At 36.2% G+C, this 21,605-nt stretch overlaps 2 protein-coding genes across 3 annotated transcripts; one reads left to right on the plus strand and one right to left on the minus strand.

The window, feature by feature from the left end:
- The first annotated feature begins 4,585 nt into the window (after nucleotides 1-4,585).
- On the plus strand, nucleotides 4,586-6,831 carry LOC147489728 (selT-like protein). The gene is made up of 4 exons (XM_086574990.1): nucleotides 4,586-4,960; nucleotides 5,028-5,086; nucleotides 5,161-5,479; nucleotides 6,430-6,831. Exons 1-4 carry the CDS (start codon nucleotides 4,799-4,801, stop codon nucleotides 6,550-6,552), a joined length of 663 nt encoding a protein of 220 aa, XP_086431116.1. The 5' UTR covers nucleotides 4,586-4,798; the 3' UTR covers nucleotides 6,553-6,831.
- A 1,495-nt stretch (nucleotides 6,832-8,326) lies between these two features.
- LOC147489729 (uncharacterized) lies at nucleotides 8,327-19,288 on the minus strand. 2 transcript variants are annotated; one of them, XM_086574989.1, is made up of 24 exons: nucleotides 19,166-19,288; nucleotides 18,975-19,090; nucleotides 18,797-18,881; nucleotides 18,652-18,705; nucleotides 18,062-18,153; nucleotides 17,861-17,964; nucleotides 17,667-17,742; nucleotides 14,709-15,165; nucleotides 14,197-14,535; nucleotides 13,882-14,085; nucleotides 13,648-13,746; nucleotides 13,493-13,565; nucleotides 13,275-13,402; nucleotides 12,867-13,161; nucleotides 11,950-12,188; nucleotides 11,739-11,866; nucleotides 11,426-11,543; nucleotides 10,519-10,574; nucleotides 10,337-10,430; nucleotides 10,057-10,249; nucleotides 9,901-9,972; nucleotides 9,717-9,820; nucleotides 9,576-9,638; nucleotides 8,327-9,004 (listed from the first exon to the last, which is right to left on the minus strand). In XM_086574989.1, coding segments are annotated over exons 5-24 (2,952 nt in total). In that variant the 5' UTR covers nucleotides 18,064-18,153; nucleotides 18,652-18,705; nucleotides 18,797-18,881; nucleotides 18,975-19,090; nucleotides 19,166-19,288; the 3' UTR covers nucleotides 8,327-8,896. The 2 variants fall into 2 exon arrangements, with proteins under 2 accessions (XP_086431115.1, XP_086431114.1); XM_086574988.1 differs by having other exon boundaries at nucleotides 9,892-9,972.
- Nucleotides 19,289-21,605: the final 2,317 nt, after the last annotated feature.

Here is a 21,605-nt window from a genome sequence, read left to right on the forward strand (position 1 = left end):
AGGTTAGACGTAGTTCCTCCTCTTCTTTATATAGGCAAAGATGCCCGCACTTCCTTCTCTCCCACGTCAGGTCAAGTTCTGGACTTTATGATATTTAATGAGCCATGAAGGCATCCTGCGGTGGAGTAATGGTGTGCGTATCTGAAGCTCCGGTCTTTAAGGTGACAGCCAGACCATACGTTACTAGCCGTTGTGGTGCTGGCTGATGTGAGCGTTCTGGGCCTATCGTTCTGGATATGGTCATTCTGGGAGCAGAGCGTTCTGGTGCTAATAAGGTCGCTTGACTTGTATGAGTTGATCATAAGCGAGTTGGACTTATGGATGAGTGTGGTCGTCTTGTTGTGCTAGACATGTGCTTAATATATATTGGTTGTGTATATTACTCTCTCATATTGGTGTATCCCTTTCCAAAACCAGGAGGCCTTTGGTGGAGGATTCTCCTTGACATCAAACCAATTTTTTCCATACACAGCCTTAAAGGTTCTAGCCCATATAGAGGAAGTATCAGTAGACTCTTTCTAGGCAAGCTTTGCCAGCATAGCTTTATTCATGTTTCTAGCTTTTCGGAATCCCAAGCCTCCCATGGCTTTAGGTTTGCATATGTTATCCCACCCAATGGTGTGGATACCTTTGCTATCATCTGCTCCATGCCACCAAAACTCTCTGTATGCCTTGTCTATCTTCTCACAAGTAGAGACAGGGAGAAGGTAGGTAGATATAGTGAAAAGAGGTGTGGCCTAGGCAACAACTTGGATTAGAGTTGTTCTACCTGCTTGAGACAACACTTTGGCTCTCTATCCTTTTATTTTTCCATGAACTTTGTCAACCAAATAATCAAAGTCCTCTCTTTTTTTCCTAGATAAAACTATAGGAACTCCTAAATACTTATCTTTTTTGTCAAAAATTCTCATTTTCCAAAATCCTTTCAAAATCATTTTGTGTCTATTATGCACATTTTTACTACAAAAAATACTAGATTTGTTAAAATTAATTTTCTGACCAGAAATATCACAATAGTCCCCTAAGATAATCTTAAGGTGACCACTTTCTTCTAGATTAGCTTTGGTAAAAAGAATTAAATCATCCGCGTAAAGCAAATGAGTAATAGGGGAGCATTCCTTCTAATCTTAATAACATGAATAGCCCCCTCTTATTCACCTTTTGCAATAATCCTGGATAAGGCTTCAGAAACAATAATAAAAATGTAAAGGGAGAGAGGATCTCCCTGTCTAATCCCCCTTTTGGGAATGACATGTTCCAGGGTGCCACCATTAAAAAGGATTCTAAAAGAAACAATTGAAATACATTGAGAGATGAGGAGTCTCCATTTTCACTAAAACCAAGTTTTTTGAAAATATTATCAAGAAAAGACATTCAACTCTATCAAAAGCCTTAGCCATATCCATTTTTAAGGCTACAAAACCATGTTTAGCTTTCATATGTTTCATATTATGAAAAATCTCAGCAGCTAAACCTATATTATCACCTACACTCCTACCTTGTATGAAAGCTCCTTGGAAGGGGGAAACTATATTATTAATGTGAGCTTTTAAATGAATAGCCAACAACTTTGAAATGATCTTATAATAGAAGTTATATAAGTTAATAGGCCTAAACTTAGACATGTAATCAGGATTAGAGATTTTAGGAATCAAAGTTATAAAAGTTTCATTAATATTAGGATGCCACAACTTTTGTTGACAGTAAAAACCCATTTCGTTGATTAGTAAAACTAGCTATTATATAGCAGCTGGAAAATTTATTTGTGATAAATCTACTATATGTCTATATGTTACAAACCGTTAGTGGTATCTATTTAAAATTTTTAATGGTGGTAGGAAAGAGGAATGCTAGAGATCCCATGCTTTACTCATGGGTTCAGGCCAAGCCACTAAAAGACAGAAAATGTAGACCTTGATACCATTTTAACCTGTTTTGACATCTTCAATGAATGCATAATAGAACCTTCAACAAACTCTCTACCCTCATCTTCCCAAGACTAACCGCAACAAATAACAATAACACAGAAAATGACCTCTTTAAAAGAATCAACTTGTGTTTGCTTCCAATTCGATCGATCTCAAGAATTCTACAAAGTTAAAGGAAAATGAAAAGTTAGTTATTTCTTATTTCAAATCAAATATTCCAATCTGGAGCCTATTGATTTCGACGTGGTTTCAAGAGTTCCATGGCTTGTAGAGAGTGTTAGGGTCATTGTTTTGGTCATTTGCTTAGTAGAGTGATAGCACAATCAAGTAATAAACAAGGCCTAAATAATTATGGTAAAGTTGGTGGCGATGTGGCATGGGAAGAAGATGAATGGGTACCATAAAAAAACACCAATCTATTCCCCCTTTGCTCCAATCTATACTTTCTCAAATTTTATTAATGTGAGGATTGGAGTCCATGTAGATACCCATTGTTTGAACTTTGAAGTAAGTTGTATTCTTCCACAATGGAATTTTGGTCTTCACGTCTTTTGATGAGAAAATTTGTCCTTTTAATTTAGCCATGGCTAGAAACTTGATTTGTTTGTATCTTGAGATTTTTGTTTCCTTTTATTCTTGGAAAGAAAGTGGGGATTAGGGATACAGGAACTCAGAAACAAAAGTTATTCTTGGAATATTTTGTTTTTCAGTAGTGTTCCGCACCCATCTTTCAGTCCTCGGTAGGAAAATGATTTTACAACTAATTGGATTCGAGATCTCTACAACCGGGTACAGAGATCATTTCTGTAACCGTGTTATCTCGCCGTTCATTCAAATTCAAGATGTGTGTGTCTCTCGATACCTATGTGTGTGCTCCGAGATGTGTGTGTGTGTGCGTCGAGATACGAAATGGGTATGTGTGGTACAGAGATACAGTGATTGATCTATACCCGGTTATAGAAGAACCGCTCTCCAACTAATTTATTGGATGGGTTATAAAAGATGATTGGATCCATTCGTTGAGGCTATGAAGTATGAAGACAACAATGAAGTTTTTGGTTTTTCCATTTCCGTAATTTAATTTATTTTGAGCAAGTGATCGAGAGTGCAGTAGTATACTAATCTTCTCTCCATACGAAAAAGATCAAGTCAAATGAATTTTGTGCTGTTTTAAATTATCTTACAAACACATACTTGCAAACTATCTTACAAACCCATTGTTTAAATTATCTTGCTATCCTTGCACAAAAGATAGTAGAGCCGTGAAACGTTTTAAATAGAGCCACCTAGTCGGGGACCCAACCTGAGAACAAAACAATTTCTGCTTGGATTTCTAGTTCTTTTCTTTTATTGTAGGCTACCGAAATATTATTTGGATTTTCCTCAACAACATGCACAAACAAAAGCATTGACTCGGAGAATATTTTGTTAGGTAAACGAATGCAGAAGCGTGTTAATTGGACCAAAGAAAATTGAATGTGGTGATAGAATCGGCAAAAATATTAATCAAAATATTTATCAATGCAAAACGAATAACCAATAAAAATATAAACGAGATTTACGTGGTTTGGCATTAGCCTAATCCACCAAGCAAAAGAGGAAAATTTTACTAATTAAGAGAGAAACAAATATAATACAATTACTCACAAACCAATTCCGAAAAATTCCACATAGATTCACTAGTTATTGAATTTGGCAATTTCTAAATTCATATTAGAAACAAAATCTCAAGATCCAATACCACACGGTTTTGGTTTCCAACCGCACACTATATTGGTAACATTGTTTCCAAATATGGTTTCCTATTGCATATGGGATACCAATTTGACACCCAAGGCCTTTATTTATTTATTTTCGCTAAACCCATACCATATCATAAATTTCAAACCTGGGAAATGTCACAGTCAAGATTAACAATATAATTCGGAAGAGACTCACGAGTCACGATTCTGTTCAATTCATAGCCCATTTAGCTAATTAATGAACCTCCCCATTGAACAGTCTGCTAATCCAATGAAAATTAACTACACTACTCTTAGTCTCTTACTGGGGTTCCTAATAGTTAGTTTGATAGCTGCTACTCAAATTAGTTATGCTCAACTTTGTAAGCTATAAGACACAAGTTCAGCTAGTTTAGATATACTCTTTCTCACTTATATAATGCCCCTCCAAATTCCAACTTTTTTTTTAATTTTTTGATAGCTGCTACTTTAGTTATGTCAACCCATGACCAAACAGCTAGTTTAGATATACCAATATAATGTCCAATCTTCTTTTTTTTTTTTTTTTTAAGTCACCCCCATGACCAAACTAGCCAATAGTCAATCACACTACCAACAGATCAATGGGTCATGGTCCCTTCACTTTAAGATGATAGACATTATATTTCGAGTAAACCAATTATGTGTTGTTCTAAAGTTGCAATTTGTCACTTTTTACTTCACTCAATTTTTAGTTATTATGAGCTATCCCCGCTTGTGCATTAGATAGAGTGTAGGCGTTTAAAGACGACATTGGCAAACCCAAAGTCAATTGGTCATAAGTAGTAAATCAAATATGCAACATTTGTGTAAAATACGGAGAGCAGTTGTGACATCTTTATTTTGCTGCCCCGTGAAGTTCACTACCAAAATGCAGTGTAGTAGTTTGTTAAAATTAGGGGTTAGAATATCCAACACACACGAATAACCCACGTGCATTATTAATTTATTATTTCACGAGGGAGGGTTGGAATTATTATCGGGTTAAGAATAATAAGGCCCATGAGCAATTCTCCAATCTCAAGTCCACGGCCCAATTAAAAAACCCGTAAACGAAGAAGACTTGTTTGTTTTGTTTTTTGATCTTCTCTCTTTCTCGCTGCTGCTACAATGGATCGAGTGCAGCTTCTTCTGGTTGGACTCCCACTGTTTCTCTTCTGTTCAGACATTCTCAACCTCTTTACACCCCCACCACCTTCCAAACCATCTCATCACCATCCCCATCACGTGCCATCATCTAAACAACAACAAACCCTTGATTTCCCCACTCAGGTATTTCTTCAAACAATTAAATTTTTTCCACGTCAAGTTAATTAATTTCTTTTCTTATTTATTGCAGACGACGATAAGGAGTGGAGCTACTATCAACATCAATTTCTGCTCCTCTTGTTCTTACAGGTTTGAGCTAATAATCCCCTTTTTCTTGAAATTTCATTTTGGAATTGGAAAATTGATTGGTTTTTGTTTGGCAGGGGAACTGCGGAAACTATAAAGAAGGGGTTGGAAACTGCTTTTCCAGGGGCTGATGTCATTCTTGCAAACTATCCACCTGCCCTTCCGAAACGCATACTTAGCAAGGCCGTACCTGTTTTTCAAGTTGGAGTTATGGGGATAGTTTTGGGTGGTGAACACATCTTTCCAAGGTTGGGATACATGAATCCTCCTGCTTGGTATTTTTCAATGCGCCAAAATAGATTTGGAACCATCGCAACCGCTTGGCTTCTTGGAAATGTCATGCAATCCTTCCTACAAAGTTCCGGGGCTTTTGAAGTTTACTACAATGGCGAATTGGTAAGTGGCTTTTGCTTCTTCTATTATTTGGAATGTAGATAATTTTTCACCGGCAACACATGTTTTACTTCCTACATGATAGAAACATTTAATGGTGTCTAATAGTAGGGTATTATTAGTTTTACTTACTATTATTTCCATTTTTTTTTTATTGGTTTGCGTTTATGGTGCGGTGGGGGCATCCTTTAGTTGGGAAGGAATGTTAGACAATAAAGGCCATCCGGTGTGTATTAGTATGTGTAGCACTTTAGGTGGAAACCTATAATGTATCACCTTCACAGCTGCCCTTTTTTTTTCAGTTAAGCAATTATCAGTGTCTATAAGCCAGTTCAGTCATTTTCATCATTTTAGAATAGCATCCTTTCTACATATTTGCACACTATGGGTCCGCTTGTTTAGTCGGAAAACACGAGAAAACTTTGTTTTAGAAAGTTTTCAAAAATGGCAACAAAACTTTCCCCAACATGAAAACCCTTCGTCCCCGATCTTTTCTCCCATTCAACAACTGATTTCACTTACCTTACCGAGCACCGAATTATGGAACATTTTGTTTTGGAAATTCTTTCAGAGCAAATATTTCTAAATTAAAACTTTCCACATTTGCATCTATTTCCTTGATACCAAGCGGAGCCTATGACACATAAGAATTGCAGATTTATAACCTGGCGTACTTGGTCTCCAAGGAATTCTTTTAAACTTCCATAGCTTGAATGTCAATCACTAGCACATAATTTGTTTGCATGTTGGTAATTTATATATCTGAAAGTTGTTTGGGATCTTCATAATTCACGTAAAATTTGTTCCCAAGGATAAAAAGTTTGGAATGTGTGAAGCCATTTTTATTTCTAGTATAAAACAAGAATGTGATTTTCTTGCTCCTTTATCATATGCTTATTACCACTCCATACTAGCATTTATCCACGTCACGATTCTTTGTTTGGATATTGTAGATTTTCTCTAAGCTAAAGGAGCAGAGATTCCCAAGTGAAATTGAGTTGAGAGAACTCTTGAACAGAAAGTTGGCTAGTTCAAGAACCGTGGATGGCCTTCGAGCAGATGGTCTTTGGTCCTAGTGTAGCAAAATTCTCATGGATAGTCGGAATGTATGCAGAGTGATTGTTCATAGAATCTGACCTCACTTTAATCAGGCTGAGAAATATTGTTGAAGACCTGGTAGTCTGGTACATGTTTGTATTTGTCTCAGAATTTATCAGGTTATCTGAGATAGCATTATTAGCGAAGTCTGATAGTTATTGACTGCCAAAATATTAAACCTGAAAGTATAAAGTAAATTAGTTGTAAGCTAGCAGAAACTATTGATAACTGTAGTATAACACGACGTACTGCATGGATATCACTTGGTCTATTCATAGCACCTGTCAGCTTTTCCTTTTTCTTACATGTCTAGTAAACTATTATTTTGGCTGCTCTAGCAAACTATGACTTTTGATCAAAGGAGAAAACGAATAAGAAGCTGCTGAAGAGAAGCACATTCTGGTGTTTTATAAATCTGGCAGATTCATCTCTTTTGGGACTCTGAATTAGGCTAGAAATGTCCTAATCATCTTCTTCTGTTATTATTTCCAACATCCACAAGATTTTACTTTCTGATGGCTAAAGAACTGATATCAAATTATAAAGTTCTTCACAATTTGTAGTTTTGTACATGAATCAATTACCGTATCTTGACAAGAAAAACAACGATTAAGGTTTACAGAAAGAGGTCTGATATGTCTGTTGGATATGAATGTAGAATAGATATTTTATGTAACTATTGCGTTTTCCTAGCTACTTAATGTTATATTGTTATGCCTTCTATATTATTACTTTATATATTGGTATATCAATTTCTATTAATTGGGTTGTCAGTGTTTCCGCATATTTGAAACATGTTTGTGTTTGGGTCTGCTTCATCTTTGAGAAAAATGTACCTGAGATAGTAATTGATAATGGTGAAATTAAACTGCATGTGTTAGTTTTAACTAGGTTCAAGTAACGCATTGGAAGCATTAATATAGAGCCTATGCTTGATTCATGCAATTGCAACATATTAGGATCATAGGCCAGTAGGAGATAATTGTCGTCTGCTCCTTGAAAGCTTGGCATTGGAGGAGTTTTGGTTGGTTTTAGCATTTGAAATCATAGCCAATCCCTGGTGCTTGTATCTTCAGCTATTGTAAACATTTGTATCTTCTCAGCTTTTGTCACAATTTTACTCAGACCACTGGTGCATGTTGCCCTTAATTATTATTGAATGGTACATTGCGTGTTCCTGAACGTAGAATGCAGTAGTCCTATACAAGCATCCATCCTGAGTTCATATCAACACAACTTTTATGGGTTTCAAGTAGGAGGAGGCAACGTACCTAAAGATTGATATGCCTGGAGTTGGTAAGGAAGACGTAAAAGGTTCTTGTTTTGAAGGACACGGAATAACCATTAAATAACTATGAGATTGGAAGGAAGTAAGAGACTAAGCTCGCTTTTCCACTTGAGTTTTACAAGGTTAACGAGACTAAAGGTCAGAGGAAGAATGGCGTGCTCAAGATAAAAGTTCCTTGGGTGAAAGATAGAGAGAACGCATGCTTTTCAGATCAAAGCGGAGTGATACTCTTTTGTGGACTTGCTTTACTAGTTCAGTATGTTTATTAGGAGAATCGCTAGCGTCCTGCCCCTGGGCAGGACCATCCTACCACACTAAAGACAGTGAAAAGCTACCTATTTACCAATACTAAAGGTTTAACTTTTTTTGTAGAGAAAAAGTCAATTAATGAGTTGACTCACTTTCTTCTACCTAAAGTCCAGCACCCAATACTTATTAGTAATTGCTCCGGCGGTCGGAATCCATTCAGGCAAGTATATCTTTTTCAATAAAAAGAAGAATATCCACTTCCAATATTATTCATTTGAGATTACAAGGAAAACATAATAACATTATAACATCAAACTAATAAGTAATTCTCATCACTAGCCAATAAAGATTGTGTCATAATAATAGTATAATACCATCGTTTCTTGTTTATCCTTTTCTATATAATGGCGCTTTTCCACCTGATGCCTTATTCTGCACTTGTTTAGATCTACAGTACATATCGGATATCACAACTACAATCTTTTGTTATTTTTTTCTTTTCGTTCTTTACAGGGCAATACCAACCCAGATGTTATCATAAAAGCAGTCCAGGTAGGTAGAAGGGCAATACCAACATTCTTATTGGCCTCTGAGTGCGCCAGTCGACTACTAGGCCCTCTGCTTCCTGGACTAAATGTTTCTTACCCGAAGAACCATCCCTGCCAGCATAAAAACAAGTTCGTGCAGCTATTCACCTCACAAGTAAGCTTCCTTATTAAGACCATGGAAAGATGCCTGCCCTACCCCCTTTAATCCAAAAAATGCGGACGGACGTCAAGTTTTTATCATATATGATACCACTTTCGAGCTTCCATCACCTTAACGAGCTCGTTTGCCATTGAAGCAAAGTTCTCAGCCCCACTTTGCAGTTCTTCTGTATTTTTGCGAATCCTCTGGTATAAGAGAAGGGAATTGTATGTCAAGGATCCTATAAGACATTTTAATACTCTAAAAACAGTTTCAGACCCCTATAAATTACAGTGTATTGCATCTCAGTAAAAGTATAACTACTACATTTCAAGTAATTCATGTTTAAAAACCGCTGATCATGTGAAAGTTTGAAATAGAAAAAAAATTGCAAATAAAGTGAATTTATGTAGAAACCATTAAACCCAAAAACATTATGGTTAGCATATTTGATTGTAACTTCTCATGAACTCAACTACTGTAGCGATATGATTAACATGCCTGGTCATCTGATAAATCATATTTTGTCATTGGTAAGAGAAAAATATCCTAGTGATTGCAATACTCTTTAGGACACAACTGATAAGAAGTTGAGGATCATTTAGTTGGTGCTTTCTGCGAAACTTCTCTAATTTTACAGACCATTCAGCGTTGTTGCCAAATTACTCGATTCAAGCGAGTCAGAGTAATTTCTGTCTACATCTATGTGTTCTAGAGCTCTTTTATAAAATTCAAATGATAATGAGCTCTAGACCTTTCAGCAAGATAGTATCATACCTCAAGCTTTTCCTGACGCTGTAAAAGCTTGTCTCTTGCTTGTGCAGCTACGGCAGAGGCGTCCTGGAATTAATAGCCAGTTTAGACATTAAAAAAAAATGCAAAATGAGTGGTTAAAGTGGACTTGTTACAAGTAGTTACCCCAGCCTTTCGATATTTAGCTATAATTTCATCTTGTGTTCTTAGTCTTGGTTTCATATCCATAGTCGCATCTTCAAATAACTTCTCTCTTTCTGATTTCTTATCTGTAGAGGAAAAAGAGAGGTTACTTTTAAACTTTGTAGTTAAAATACACTTAATAGATAATGAGACAGACCTGATGTACCTCCACTATCACTTTTTCCTGTATAAGTTGAAGTAGACACAACTTCCACAGGATCATCGATTTCAATGTCATCTATTAAATTTGAAACACAGTGGGTCAGTGCAAAGCAAAGGGAAGGAGATAGGAAAGGCAGGTGAGAAAAGAACGAGAAAGGACCTATATTGAGCTCCGCCTCTTCATAATCTGCAATATCTGCAGATGGCTCTGCAAATGGCATTCTAGAAAATACGTTTTCTACTTGTGGAGCCAAACAAGATTGGGGACGATTTCCAACAGCATTAGCAGTATAGCCAACTTTCTTCCCTTTGAAGCCCTTCATGATGCCACTTAATATGCCAGGACCACTGCCCTGTAGCAACAGAAGTTAGACTGCTGACTGCAAGAACCTTACAAGTGCGTAAATATAACAAAACAATGTGAAACATTTCAAGGAAACCTGCTTTTTCTTCTGATTTGAAGAGTAACTAATGGCAGCATCCGCAGCAGCTGCAAGAACTTTATCATGAAGACAAGGCAGAGACTCCGGTATCCTAAAATAATTCAGTGTTCTTTTAGAATTAATTCTTTTTCAGCAAAGTTGTAGATTAGCAGCCAAATACATACATGAAATAAGGATACCTGAAATCATTTTCACCAATGAAAATGGAAATGAAAGCCAATTCACTCCCGTTCGCCTGTATATTTCGTCCAGATCACTAAAGATTTTAGCAACCATGAAACCAACTTATACATTGATTCTGTTAAAGCTATATATATGTTGAGTGTTTAGTATAGTCCCCCAAGGGCTGCTCCACTCATTGCCAATTGATTTTGAGTTGGATGATACAAAGTTTCAGAGTATATTACAATGTGATAAATCATCAATTACAACCTTCTAAAATTGCTTCAACTAGTAATTATTTTTATGGCATTTTTTTGTACGAAATTCCTCAGAATCTCGTGCTTCAGTAATCTTGTCATGGAACACCAAAATCGCTTTCTGCTTTTCATTTGTGAACATTCTAAATACATTTCACAAAACTTTAATAAATACTATCTCCTTTATGGATTCTAGAAACTGGACTGAACAAGGATTGTTTTGTTCCTAGAGATTGGGGTAGGGCTTCGATTTTCTACTCCTCTGGTCCTCCCCTCTCTTCTTCCAAATTCCTTCCCGCGTCCCTTCCAATTTCTTACAGTTCTATACTACTTTGTTCATAGACCCACTGAATTATAGAAAATCAGTAAGGATAATGGTATGGTATTTTACTTTGAGGGACGAGAGATGGAAGAATGAACAATTACAGAGACATTAAACAATCGTTTGGAGTTTTTCACCATTTGGGAAGTACAAAATACCAACATCTACACATTATGAGTTTCCAATTCCTTAGTAAACCGTAGGAACAAAATTCAATCTACTGAAAGGGAAAGAAAGTATGGAAGGACTTCAAAGTGGGCTTTGTAAGGCTAAAAATAAGTATTTGGGTAATATATAGCTTACAAAGATAACTACAAATATTTGTTTGAGAAACAAGAAAGTTACCAATGCAATTAGTCCACTATTAGATGAGCTCATTGTTTGATTCATGTTGGCCTTATAGCCCCACCTTAGAATCGACATTAAAGAGCTTTCTGACACGAGTTCAAGATCTGGCAAAGACCTGCCAATGAAAGGCTTCAGGAACTTTGTCTTTCAAGAAAGAAGTAGATGACTCTACTTCCATTTTCACAATCAAGAAAACCAAATTTGCCAACAAAATTAATCAACTTGCATCCTGTGTCACTTAAAAATACTTGTGTAATGTGACCATTGCAAGGAAAACGAAAAGAAAGGATTACTGAAATTAGTGCTTGACCTTATCTCAATCAATCCAGTCTGGTAAAGCAGAATCAATCCAGATGGATTCTCGCCTTTTTTCTTAATAGTTGTGGTCCAGCAACAAGGTTTTGCAAGTTTCACTTTACAAACTGAATTCTTGTCCCCCTAAAAACATCAGAAGCTTCCTTCAACTAGCAAATATAAGTAATTATCAGAAGATAAAGGTGGCAAAAGAGATAAGGATGTACCCGCATCAAAGATTTTACAGAGTACAAGCGCAATGCAGTCTCGGAACAAAGTAAAACAACTGAATTCAATAGTCTGTCCCCAGAATATACAGTTTCAGTAGAAGTGTGAAGCTCAACTTCTTCGGACTTAGCTCCAGTACCAATACTAGTGTGCACGGGCTCACTATGGGCAATACTATTCTGGGAGAGTTGCTCCAGATCCTTTTCATTTGAAACATTACAGATTGAGGTGCTATTCTCTGGTACAAAGAACATTTATCAGATATGCATGAACTGTTGAGATGATTAATCCCACATCGGGAGTCTAAAGCCTAGCCAATCAACATATAAATCCTAAGACTGCTCCACTTATCACCAATTGGGTATAAGTTGGATGCCGTCATTCAATATGGTACCAGAGTGGGCTATTTCTCTGCCCCAAAGGATCCATTCTCCACGTCACCCCTTTAAAAAAAGTGTCCACGTGTTAGGCTAAAAAATACCCCAAACATGAGGGGGTGTGTTGAGATTATTAATCCCACATCGGGAGTCTAAAGCGTAGCCAATTAATATATAAATCATGGGGACGCTCACTAATCACCAATTGGTTTTAAGTTGGATACTCATAATGTTTAACATGGTAGCAGAGCTAAAGTTATATGAGGTCTCGGGTTCAAGTGTTGTTAGGTGTTGTTGCAGAAAAAAAAAGCTCACCGTTTGTGTCTATTTTCAGCATGTCTTGCTTAGGGATAGTGTTGGGATTAATTCCACCCCATTTCTAGGTGTGTCCCACCTATGTTCTATCCTGAGCCTCCTCCCATATTCATAGAATTTACCCTCTACACAAGTTCAAGCTTATGAAGAAATTGACAATTTGACACGAACCATTACCATAGTGCAGCATGAACTTACAAATAAATCTAATGAGTTCTACTTGCCTATGACATGTAAAGAAATGGCAACTGACTCCTTCTTTGGGTGCATTGACCTCGGGACAATCATTTTACCGTTGACTTTATCAACAACAAAAATTTGTGAATCTCTGGTCAAAATGAATAAAACCCCCTCAGCGAGGTCCTTCATGTTTTTGAATCCTGAATGCTTCGGACTCTTTTTTAAGTTACCAATATCAGGAAATGGCTTCGGAACAATTGAAATGACTGGGGAACTTGAACTGGCTGCAATATCTGTAAGAAACAAAACTGATAATGTACTGATATCAAGCATTGCCACCTGATATGAGAGCCGTCAAAGAAAGATGAATTCAATTATTATACTGAAATCCACAACCCACAGTCAAAAGGATCAAGACCGTGAAATTAAGACAGTACAAAGATGATACTTACACGGCCACATTCAAAACCTACAGCAAGCTTGGCTCCATAGTTCACATATAGTAGTGTTTGAATAGGAGAATTCAGGACAGAAAAGGCAGCCATACATTTAAATCCTTTTTCTTGATGCATAACGTTAACTGTCGAAAAAGTGCATAATGTTTAGCATATTGATCAGAAAATTAAACGAATGAGGCAGCAACAGATGTTTGTTACTGAGAAAGAGTAACCTTCATGATTAGTTTCTGTGACAAAGTGAAAACTTGTATCCCCAGCACTCGAAAAGAGCTTATAGACAGAAACCTACAAAATTGGCAAAAGTCAATAAGATCTGTAAGATTCTCCTAGAACCAACCAGAATAAACCATTAGTAGAACGTTCTGACCAGACCGCTTTTTTTTCCAACAGCCAAACTTGTACCGAGAGAGCAGAACTCCAATGCTGTTACTGGAGAATTAGCCTCGACACCGCTCGTGCATTTTACCTGCCAATTAATTGTCGCTATCAAACACAGTTTTCCTTATTCTTTTTTCCAGCCACAAAGAACAAAATGAATGTGAGAAAGCATGTCATCCTTTTAACATCAAGAATCTATGGATCTTCGTAAGAAACTTCTAACCTCATCTTCTAGACAAAAAATAAGTGAGAAGACTGGAAATGTGGCATCCCACAGTCGAACAGATCCATCTTGATAACCTGCTATATATATTCTCTCGATCCGTTTCTCTTCAGCAAATGATAATTGACTCGGTACGCCACCAGTCAAAGGCCACTCTGAACCCACAACGGTAGGTGTAGCACCGAATGTCACAATGGAAGCTATCTACTTGAACAAAGAAGAATTACTTCAAGAAGGGGAGATGGTAAAGATATGCAGTAACTTCAAAGGAAACATAACAAACCGAGAGTTTACTGCAGTATAGAAATAGAATACCTCTAAGAGAGCCTTGGACAAGTTTTCGTCCTTAGGTATTACACAGAGCTTTGCGGCAGTCAAGTCCGGATTGGCCATAGGTATTACCACCGGAAATTTCATTGTTGGAAGAGAGGATAATTTCTCTGAAGGAGATGCTATTGCCGACAAATTTATGTCATTGTATACATGCAATTGTCCAGGGTTAGTCAATACAAATAGAGCTGCATTGACATCGTTCTTCATTGACCCAGATTTTGGTACCAAAATCATGTCTGCAAAAGATCCACCAAGTGTAAGGTCCACGCGTCCAATACATTTTAAATTTTCCACTCCAGATGACCATTCAAGACTCAGGACCTGTACCAGCCAGAAAACATGTTGACAAAAAGTTCTAATGGTTGATGCTGAAATACTGAAGCGTAAAAGAGTATAAACTCATTGAGTACGAACAGTGTAAAAGTGCACAAGGATCTAATATACAAACAACTACAAGTGTATTGAAAACGAGCTAACTCTGAGAAGAAACACACCGTCAGAACTTCTTCAGATCCAATTTCATCACCACCATAGATAAAAAGCTGCCCTTTGCAATCTTTGTGTGATTGACTATCTTCAGCCCAGTGTAATACAATCACAGGAATCCTTCTTTCATTAGATGATAACTGTAACTTCACAACACCGTTAAATGATCTTCCAGCTCGTTGATTATTGGTAGAGGAAGAACTTGAAATGTTCCACAACATAATATCCCCATCTACATATCCAACAGCAAGAATGGATCCATTGGAAGATGCCCAACAAATAGAGCTGATTTCTTTCTCCTCTTGTATATGGTCAAGTTGGGGGTCTGGAGCTTCATGATTAGCAGGAGAATCAGCAAATACATCATCTTCCAATTGAAGATCCTTGTTACCTTTAACAAGAACAACCTGAGCTTCAATAACATCCCATAGTATAATTAACCCATTCCCATAAGCGATCAGTACTCTGCAGACAAAGGAAAGGAATGGCTATGTGAAACACAAGATTCTAAAATAGAACAATCAGAGCCATTTAAAGTTGTTAAAAAACATAATGTTTTATTGATATGCCCACCAGATTATTCTAATGTATCGCAAATCAGAAGTCAGAACAAGCTAAGAGAGACAAAAGACATTGATTAGTAATTTAGTGTATATGTAAACATAGGCATCAGTGTCTACGTACAACAGCAGATACCTGTTGTAGGGAAAACATGACTTCAAATAGTATGTTTCTCCTCGTATTCAACCATTGCTAAACATTCCTAATAGGCTCTCTTTCCAACCATCAGAAAAATGTTTTCCCTCAAGTGCATCAATTAGCAAATGCCAATCTTTTTTGTTTCCAGATTAAATGATTATTAATTTTGACATTAACCATCGAAACACGCACAAAAACATCAATAACCAAAACATTGATACTGATATTGAAGAATCAACATAAATAAGGAAAGTGAATGGAGAAGTAAGCAATCATTCACATACAGGAGACACCACAATGGATGTGGAAAACCACCTGCAGAGAAGGGTAAATACTAGATACAAGTGCCACATCCAGATGTACAATGAGTTGACGAAAAAATGACTTTTTTTGTGAAATTTAAGGTATTACAAGCATAGTTATCAGACCCAGCCCGGACACTGACCCGGCAAAGGAACTGGATCACTGGGTCATCGGTTCGACCAGTGGGTCACTGGTTCAACCAGTGGGTCAATACTTAAGTTGAAAATATTATATAATTCACTTAGTACATACATTTTCACAACTTCATTAGTGGCCCAGGTGGTCTTAGAGACATTTCATTTTCCAATAAACCTAGGTTTGAGTCTATACAGATTATGTTTTTCAAAATTAAAATGTTTATTTACTAGTTTACTATTAGATATTATTTTTATTTCTTATATAGTTAATAACTAGCAAGAAAAGCTGTTGTGGTGTAATGGTAGAGATCCTAGCTTGTTTAATAGTCACCCAAGGTCCGAGTCTTAGTACCAACAAATTAAAATTTTATAATTTCTAAAGTTAGTTATGGACCGGCGGCTCGGACTAAACCGTCTGGGTTAAAGCAGTTTACAAGAAAACCGGACGAGTTAATCGGGTTTGGCCTGGGTCAACTGCTTAAACGATCTACTATGTGACCCAACCTGGTTTGGTGACCGGGTCACCGGGTCAAACCACCGGGCCGGGCCGGGTCTAATAACACTGATTACAAGGCACTGATCATTGTCTTTCCATCATAAAGAATCCAACTCATCAAATTCTGTTAATTCCAACTCCAAGCAGTTTATATATTTAATAAGTCTTTCTTGGCGATATTCTATTCTCATTTTTCCAATAAAATCTACAAAAAAGGAGCCTCTTCTTTTGCATTCAAAAGAGCAACCAATGCACTAATCAGTAATAATAATGTGTAATAACCACTCTTATTCCAAAAACGAGTTAAGAAAACTTATAAGTTGCCGAACCCATAGTTGTCAAATTGTATATCGTATCATATATCGTTTTCCATTTTTTGCATATCGTACCATATATCTTATCGTGTATCGTAAGATACGGTATTTTTAAAATTAATTATAAAAAATATGTATATATGAATTATTTGAATATATATATGCAATAAATTCATACTTTGCAGGAAAAGGTCTTAAGGATTGAAGAGTGAAGACTCATAGTTATAGTTTTATATGTGTTTGTGCATGTGCATGTAAGTTTTGTACAAAAATAGTCTTATCACACACAATACTACTAGTGTATGGTACAAAATGTCATCATTTTCAACCACTAGGCCCAAATTAGTATTAGGCATAAAGGGGTAGGCTAGCTGTTAGATGAGTAAGCCAGCTGTTGCTTTTGCATTACTGTTGTTGTTTATCATATCCTAAAACCTTAGATGGCTTTCTAAGGCTTAGAAAAGAGAAGAAAAAACCAAATAAATCTTAAAAACTAGTTTTCAGATAAATCCTTTTAATATTTCATGTGTTTGAAGCGTATCATAAAACTTTTGATACACTAGTGTGATATGTATCGATTCTCTTTCGATACGATACGTATCGTACGATACATTTCGTGTATGGTATAATATTGATAACTATGGCCAACCCCACCTATTGGCATACCCAATGTCTTCATAGCTGAAGTATGTTGTGTTTATGTTAACATTACAAGGGACCAAACAAACAATAACAACTTACAAAACAAGCTTATGAAATCATATATATGATTTCCTTTAAGCACTGGGAAGTACAGCACGATTAACAAATAAAAATTTAATGCTTCTCCATTAATGTACCGAGCAAAAAAAAAAAAAAATGTACTAGAAAGATATCATGTACCTATTTTTTTAATGTATTATATCTGTCTTGACTCTTTACAATGTAGAAAACTCAAATTTCATATAATAATGAAAAGAACAAGAGATTCAAAACCGAGAAAATAAACTAAGAGATTAAAGCATTTTCATATCTCACCTATTGCCAGAAGTACAGGGCTGAGGAAGAACTGCAACAATGGATTCATGGGAAGGCAGTGAAACCCCAGTTACATCTGTTAAACACCACACTAGTTTCATTAGAGAGACAAACAAGCTTTTTTACAAGTTTTTCATAAATTACACAGAAATTTATGGTTGACATCATGAGATAATATATTATATTTACCATACCACTTATAGAACTCGAAGGAACATGATATGGTAACTGCAAAAGCTTTCCTTCTTCAGCATCATACTTCAACACAGACATTGATCCATACTCATCTCCAATAAACCTGTATGCAGTAAAACAATAAAATGTTTAGATGGGACATAAAAAGTTCATATGGAGATGCAAATGTATTCTTACAACTTCCACAGACTGTAGCATACATGAAACAGGTGCTGCTGATCACTGAGAACGCAGTGATGTTACATTCCCACTGTAGATAGGAAGTCAAGCATCTGTTTTCCAAATCCCATACCTAGTTTGTGAAAGAAAAAAAAGGTAAGCATTTACTCATGAAGAAAACGAAGAGCAGTGAAATGATGGATCGCTAATCGCAGAGCATTTATAAGTTTGCATGTTCATTGTAGATAACTGTGGGAGATTGTTGAACTCATGCACTGATGCACTCGTATATCATCAAAACCATCTGTAGTATATATATTACATCGACGCATGAAATTTGAATCATACTTAAATTACGGTTCTTTTTTTCCTTGTTGGATGCACATACCCACCAAGAAGCTCACGCCCAAAAGAATTTAGTTCTGATTTAAAAACTGAAATATCTAACATCAAAGATCACTTTTTACATGAACCTGAACTTCCTATCAACGAGGCTCCATCAAACGGTACTCAGGTTTGGACATATATATATATATAAAATTGTCTTAAATTGAAATAAGAAGGTATAAAGGCATTAAGAAGACAAATTACAACACATAAATATTGAAAATGTTATGTAAAGTTACATTACCTCAACATCATTTCCATTCGAGACGCTCACAAGAAAGCCTTGGTTGTGTAGGAACTGCTAAGCAAAATAATTTGTTTTTGTTATTCCTCTTCTCATCAGGAGAAAATAAAGAAGAAAGAATATGAATATATAGATACTTACAAACCTCTAAACTTTTGAAGGGCAATGAATTTGGAGATATGAGAAGGCCTTCAATATTATCACCACCAATCACTTTTATCCTTCCATCCCTGCACCGTGGGGGATCACTTAATAATAGTTAGTAATAGCCTAATAAGTAAAACATTTTCATACACACAATATTTTAAAAAAAAAAAACTTACAGTGTCCCAATAGCCAAGAGTCGCTGAAAAGGATCAAAAGCAAGAATTGATGCAGTGGATGGGATACCATAGTGAATTTCAACACGTGGATTTAAATCCTTTAATGTCACATTTTGCTGTAGAGAAAAGGTTGTTTTTATTTTGACCGAACGAACATCTAGCACCAAAAAAAAAAATGGATAAAGAATTACCTGAGAAGTAGAAGAAGAAGAAGAAGAAGAAGGGAATCTTGACCTTCTGTAAGAAGCGTTTAGCGAACATAGTCAGTATCGATCAGTTGTTTTAGATGGAAATGTTTTTTTTTTTTTATTGTTTTCGAGCGACGGGTTTGTTGAATATGACCAAAAATGTGTATTTACTATTTAGGATACAAGCGCTAAACGCTAACTTTAAAAGTGGCTCATACTTTGGAGGGCTAGAGAGTCCATTTCTTTTTTCTGCTACAGCTAGTTTCTGTTGCCGGCCCATTTTCTGGTCTTTTGGTGTTTTCATATTGGGCCTAATCCTGCAGTCTTGCTAAAAACCAATGGACCCATATTACAAAGGAGCAATAGGAGCACTTCAGAAGAGACTTTTCGTGTAACTATGTGAGCAGAAGTTGGTGTTCAGCTGGGAGAGTGGAAGCTGGTTGGTAGTTGGGATGTAATGTAATCTGTATTCTTTATCTTTACTAGCATCATGCACGTGCTCGCACACGTTGTATTAGACAGACAGATTCTAACATTCGTTACCAAAGCTTAGTTTGTACATGTTTCGATTATTGTATTTCGAATGGAAAGGTTGTAGACTTGAGAACCGCATGGTTTGGGGAGAAGTAGAGATGAACCTGGGAAGCTTCTTGTGGTACCACAATAGAGTAAAAGTATTGATTGAGAACAATCACACAGCTGATCATGCACCATGCACTGATTGACTAAATAACACATTGTCGTCATTTAATTTAAACAGTGTTTTAGTATAAAGCTACACATTTATTACAGAAAAGAAGGGGAAGAAAAATAGTTCTCACACAGTTCAATTAGTAGCACTTATTGTATTCACTGAGGTAGGGGACATCAATTAAAAGATGCATACTTCACGAACAAAGGTTCGATCAAAGCATGCACTGCTTATCAGAAGTAGTTGGCACGAAGCTGTGATTTCAAATGAATACCGCGCTCAAAGTATTGCTTGAATAGCACTTAGATGCACTTAGAGTTTGCACGGCTTACAAAGGTACCAAGGAGTGCCAAAGAAACCATAGCAGCAAATCAGTAGTGATTCCAGTAACATCAAGAGTATCAAGAAATGCTGAAAATCGGAATGATGACAGCTTTGTATCTCAATGCAAGGCCTAAAATAATGTTAGTAGCAGCTCCAGTTCTGCAGGAATCAGCAACATCTAGCACGGGGCTGCAACAGAAGAACGGAAAATAAGAGTTGATATAGGACGGATCAAGAAATAATAAAGAATATAGAAAAGTTTATTACTATTTTCATTGTCCCTTCAAGAGCTATGGCTATGTCCCCGCTGGCAATCCTACTTCAGCTATTATATCTAGTATAAGCACACTAACTGCAGTACTACACTCAATCCCAACTGTGGCAAAATCCAAAAACTCAACCATAGGAAAACTTTTAGATTTGAGACCTACGCGTGATTAGGGACAACAAACTTTTAAGTATTAAGATTTAAAAGTACGAAAAAGAAGCAATACTATAAGATTCACCAGCTAACTAATACTAACTAATAGAATTCCAACATCCAATTCCAAAGCAACAACTACTTCACGCCAAAAGAAGCTTAAATAGCTCACATGGATAGCCTAATTATAGACAGTGACACTCTAAATTTGTGTCTATACTTAGTGAAATAGTACCTTTAACAAAGCTAAAGGCTTGTTGGAGTAACAATATATTACAGTATGTAGTATACTTAGAAACTATATTGTAATCTTAGCAAGTGTATCGTAATCTTTCTCTAGATATATAGATCTCCTATAATCATTCCTATAATAATGGGAGATCTTATGTATTCATAGAATCCTTCTTGTATATATACCCTTTTGATATATCAATAAAGAACATCAGAAATATTCATTCAAACATCTTTGACATTCTACAATCATACTCTAAGCTGAATGTTGTCTAAGACTTGATTCACACCGGAAAGGTGCTTCTCTAAATAAAGCACAATTAAGAAAATGGCAATGATAAAGGCAGTATGAAATAATTTTATTGATCTAGAAGTAGCATAAAGTATGAAGGTGGGATGTGAATCAACGTTAGAATCTTAACAAAGACCTAGGTCGTAGGCTACTAGAATACTGACTTACAGCTTATAAATGAATATCCAAAGATAGCTGTGGCAAATTTTAGCCATAACACATATAAAAAGAAAATTCAATAGTGACCAAACCACTCAATCAAGTAGTTTAATGATGATAACGGGTACATAGTGAAATATATACAAATGATGGACTAAAGAATTACAAAACTAAATGTAAGAGCAGGTTGTAGTGACTAATATACTATGCCTAAATTTAAAACTTACTTCTAACAATGAGCAACCACCCAGTAACTGCTATAGATCTGAAACTTTCATTGTACGACCTCTTCTTTTAGCCACTGAACCAAAATAGAGAGACCTGA

This window comes from Coptis chinensis, chromosome 7 (genome assembly GCF_015680905.1).
Source record: "Coptis chinensis isolate HL-2020 chromosome 7, ASM1568090v1, whole genome shotgun sequence".
Classification (NCBI taxonomy): Eukaryota; Viridiplantae; Streptophyta; class Magnoliopsida; order Ranunculales; family Ranunculaceae; genus Coptis; species Coptis chinensis.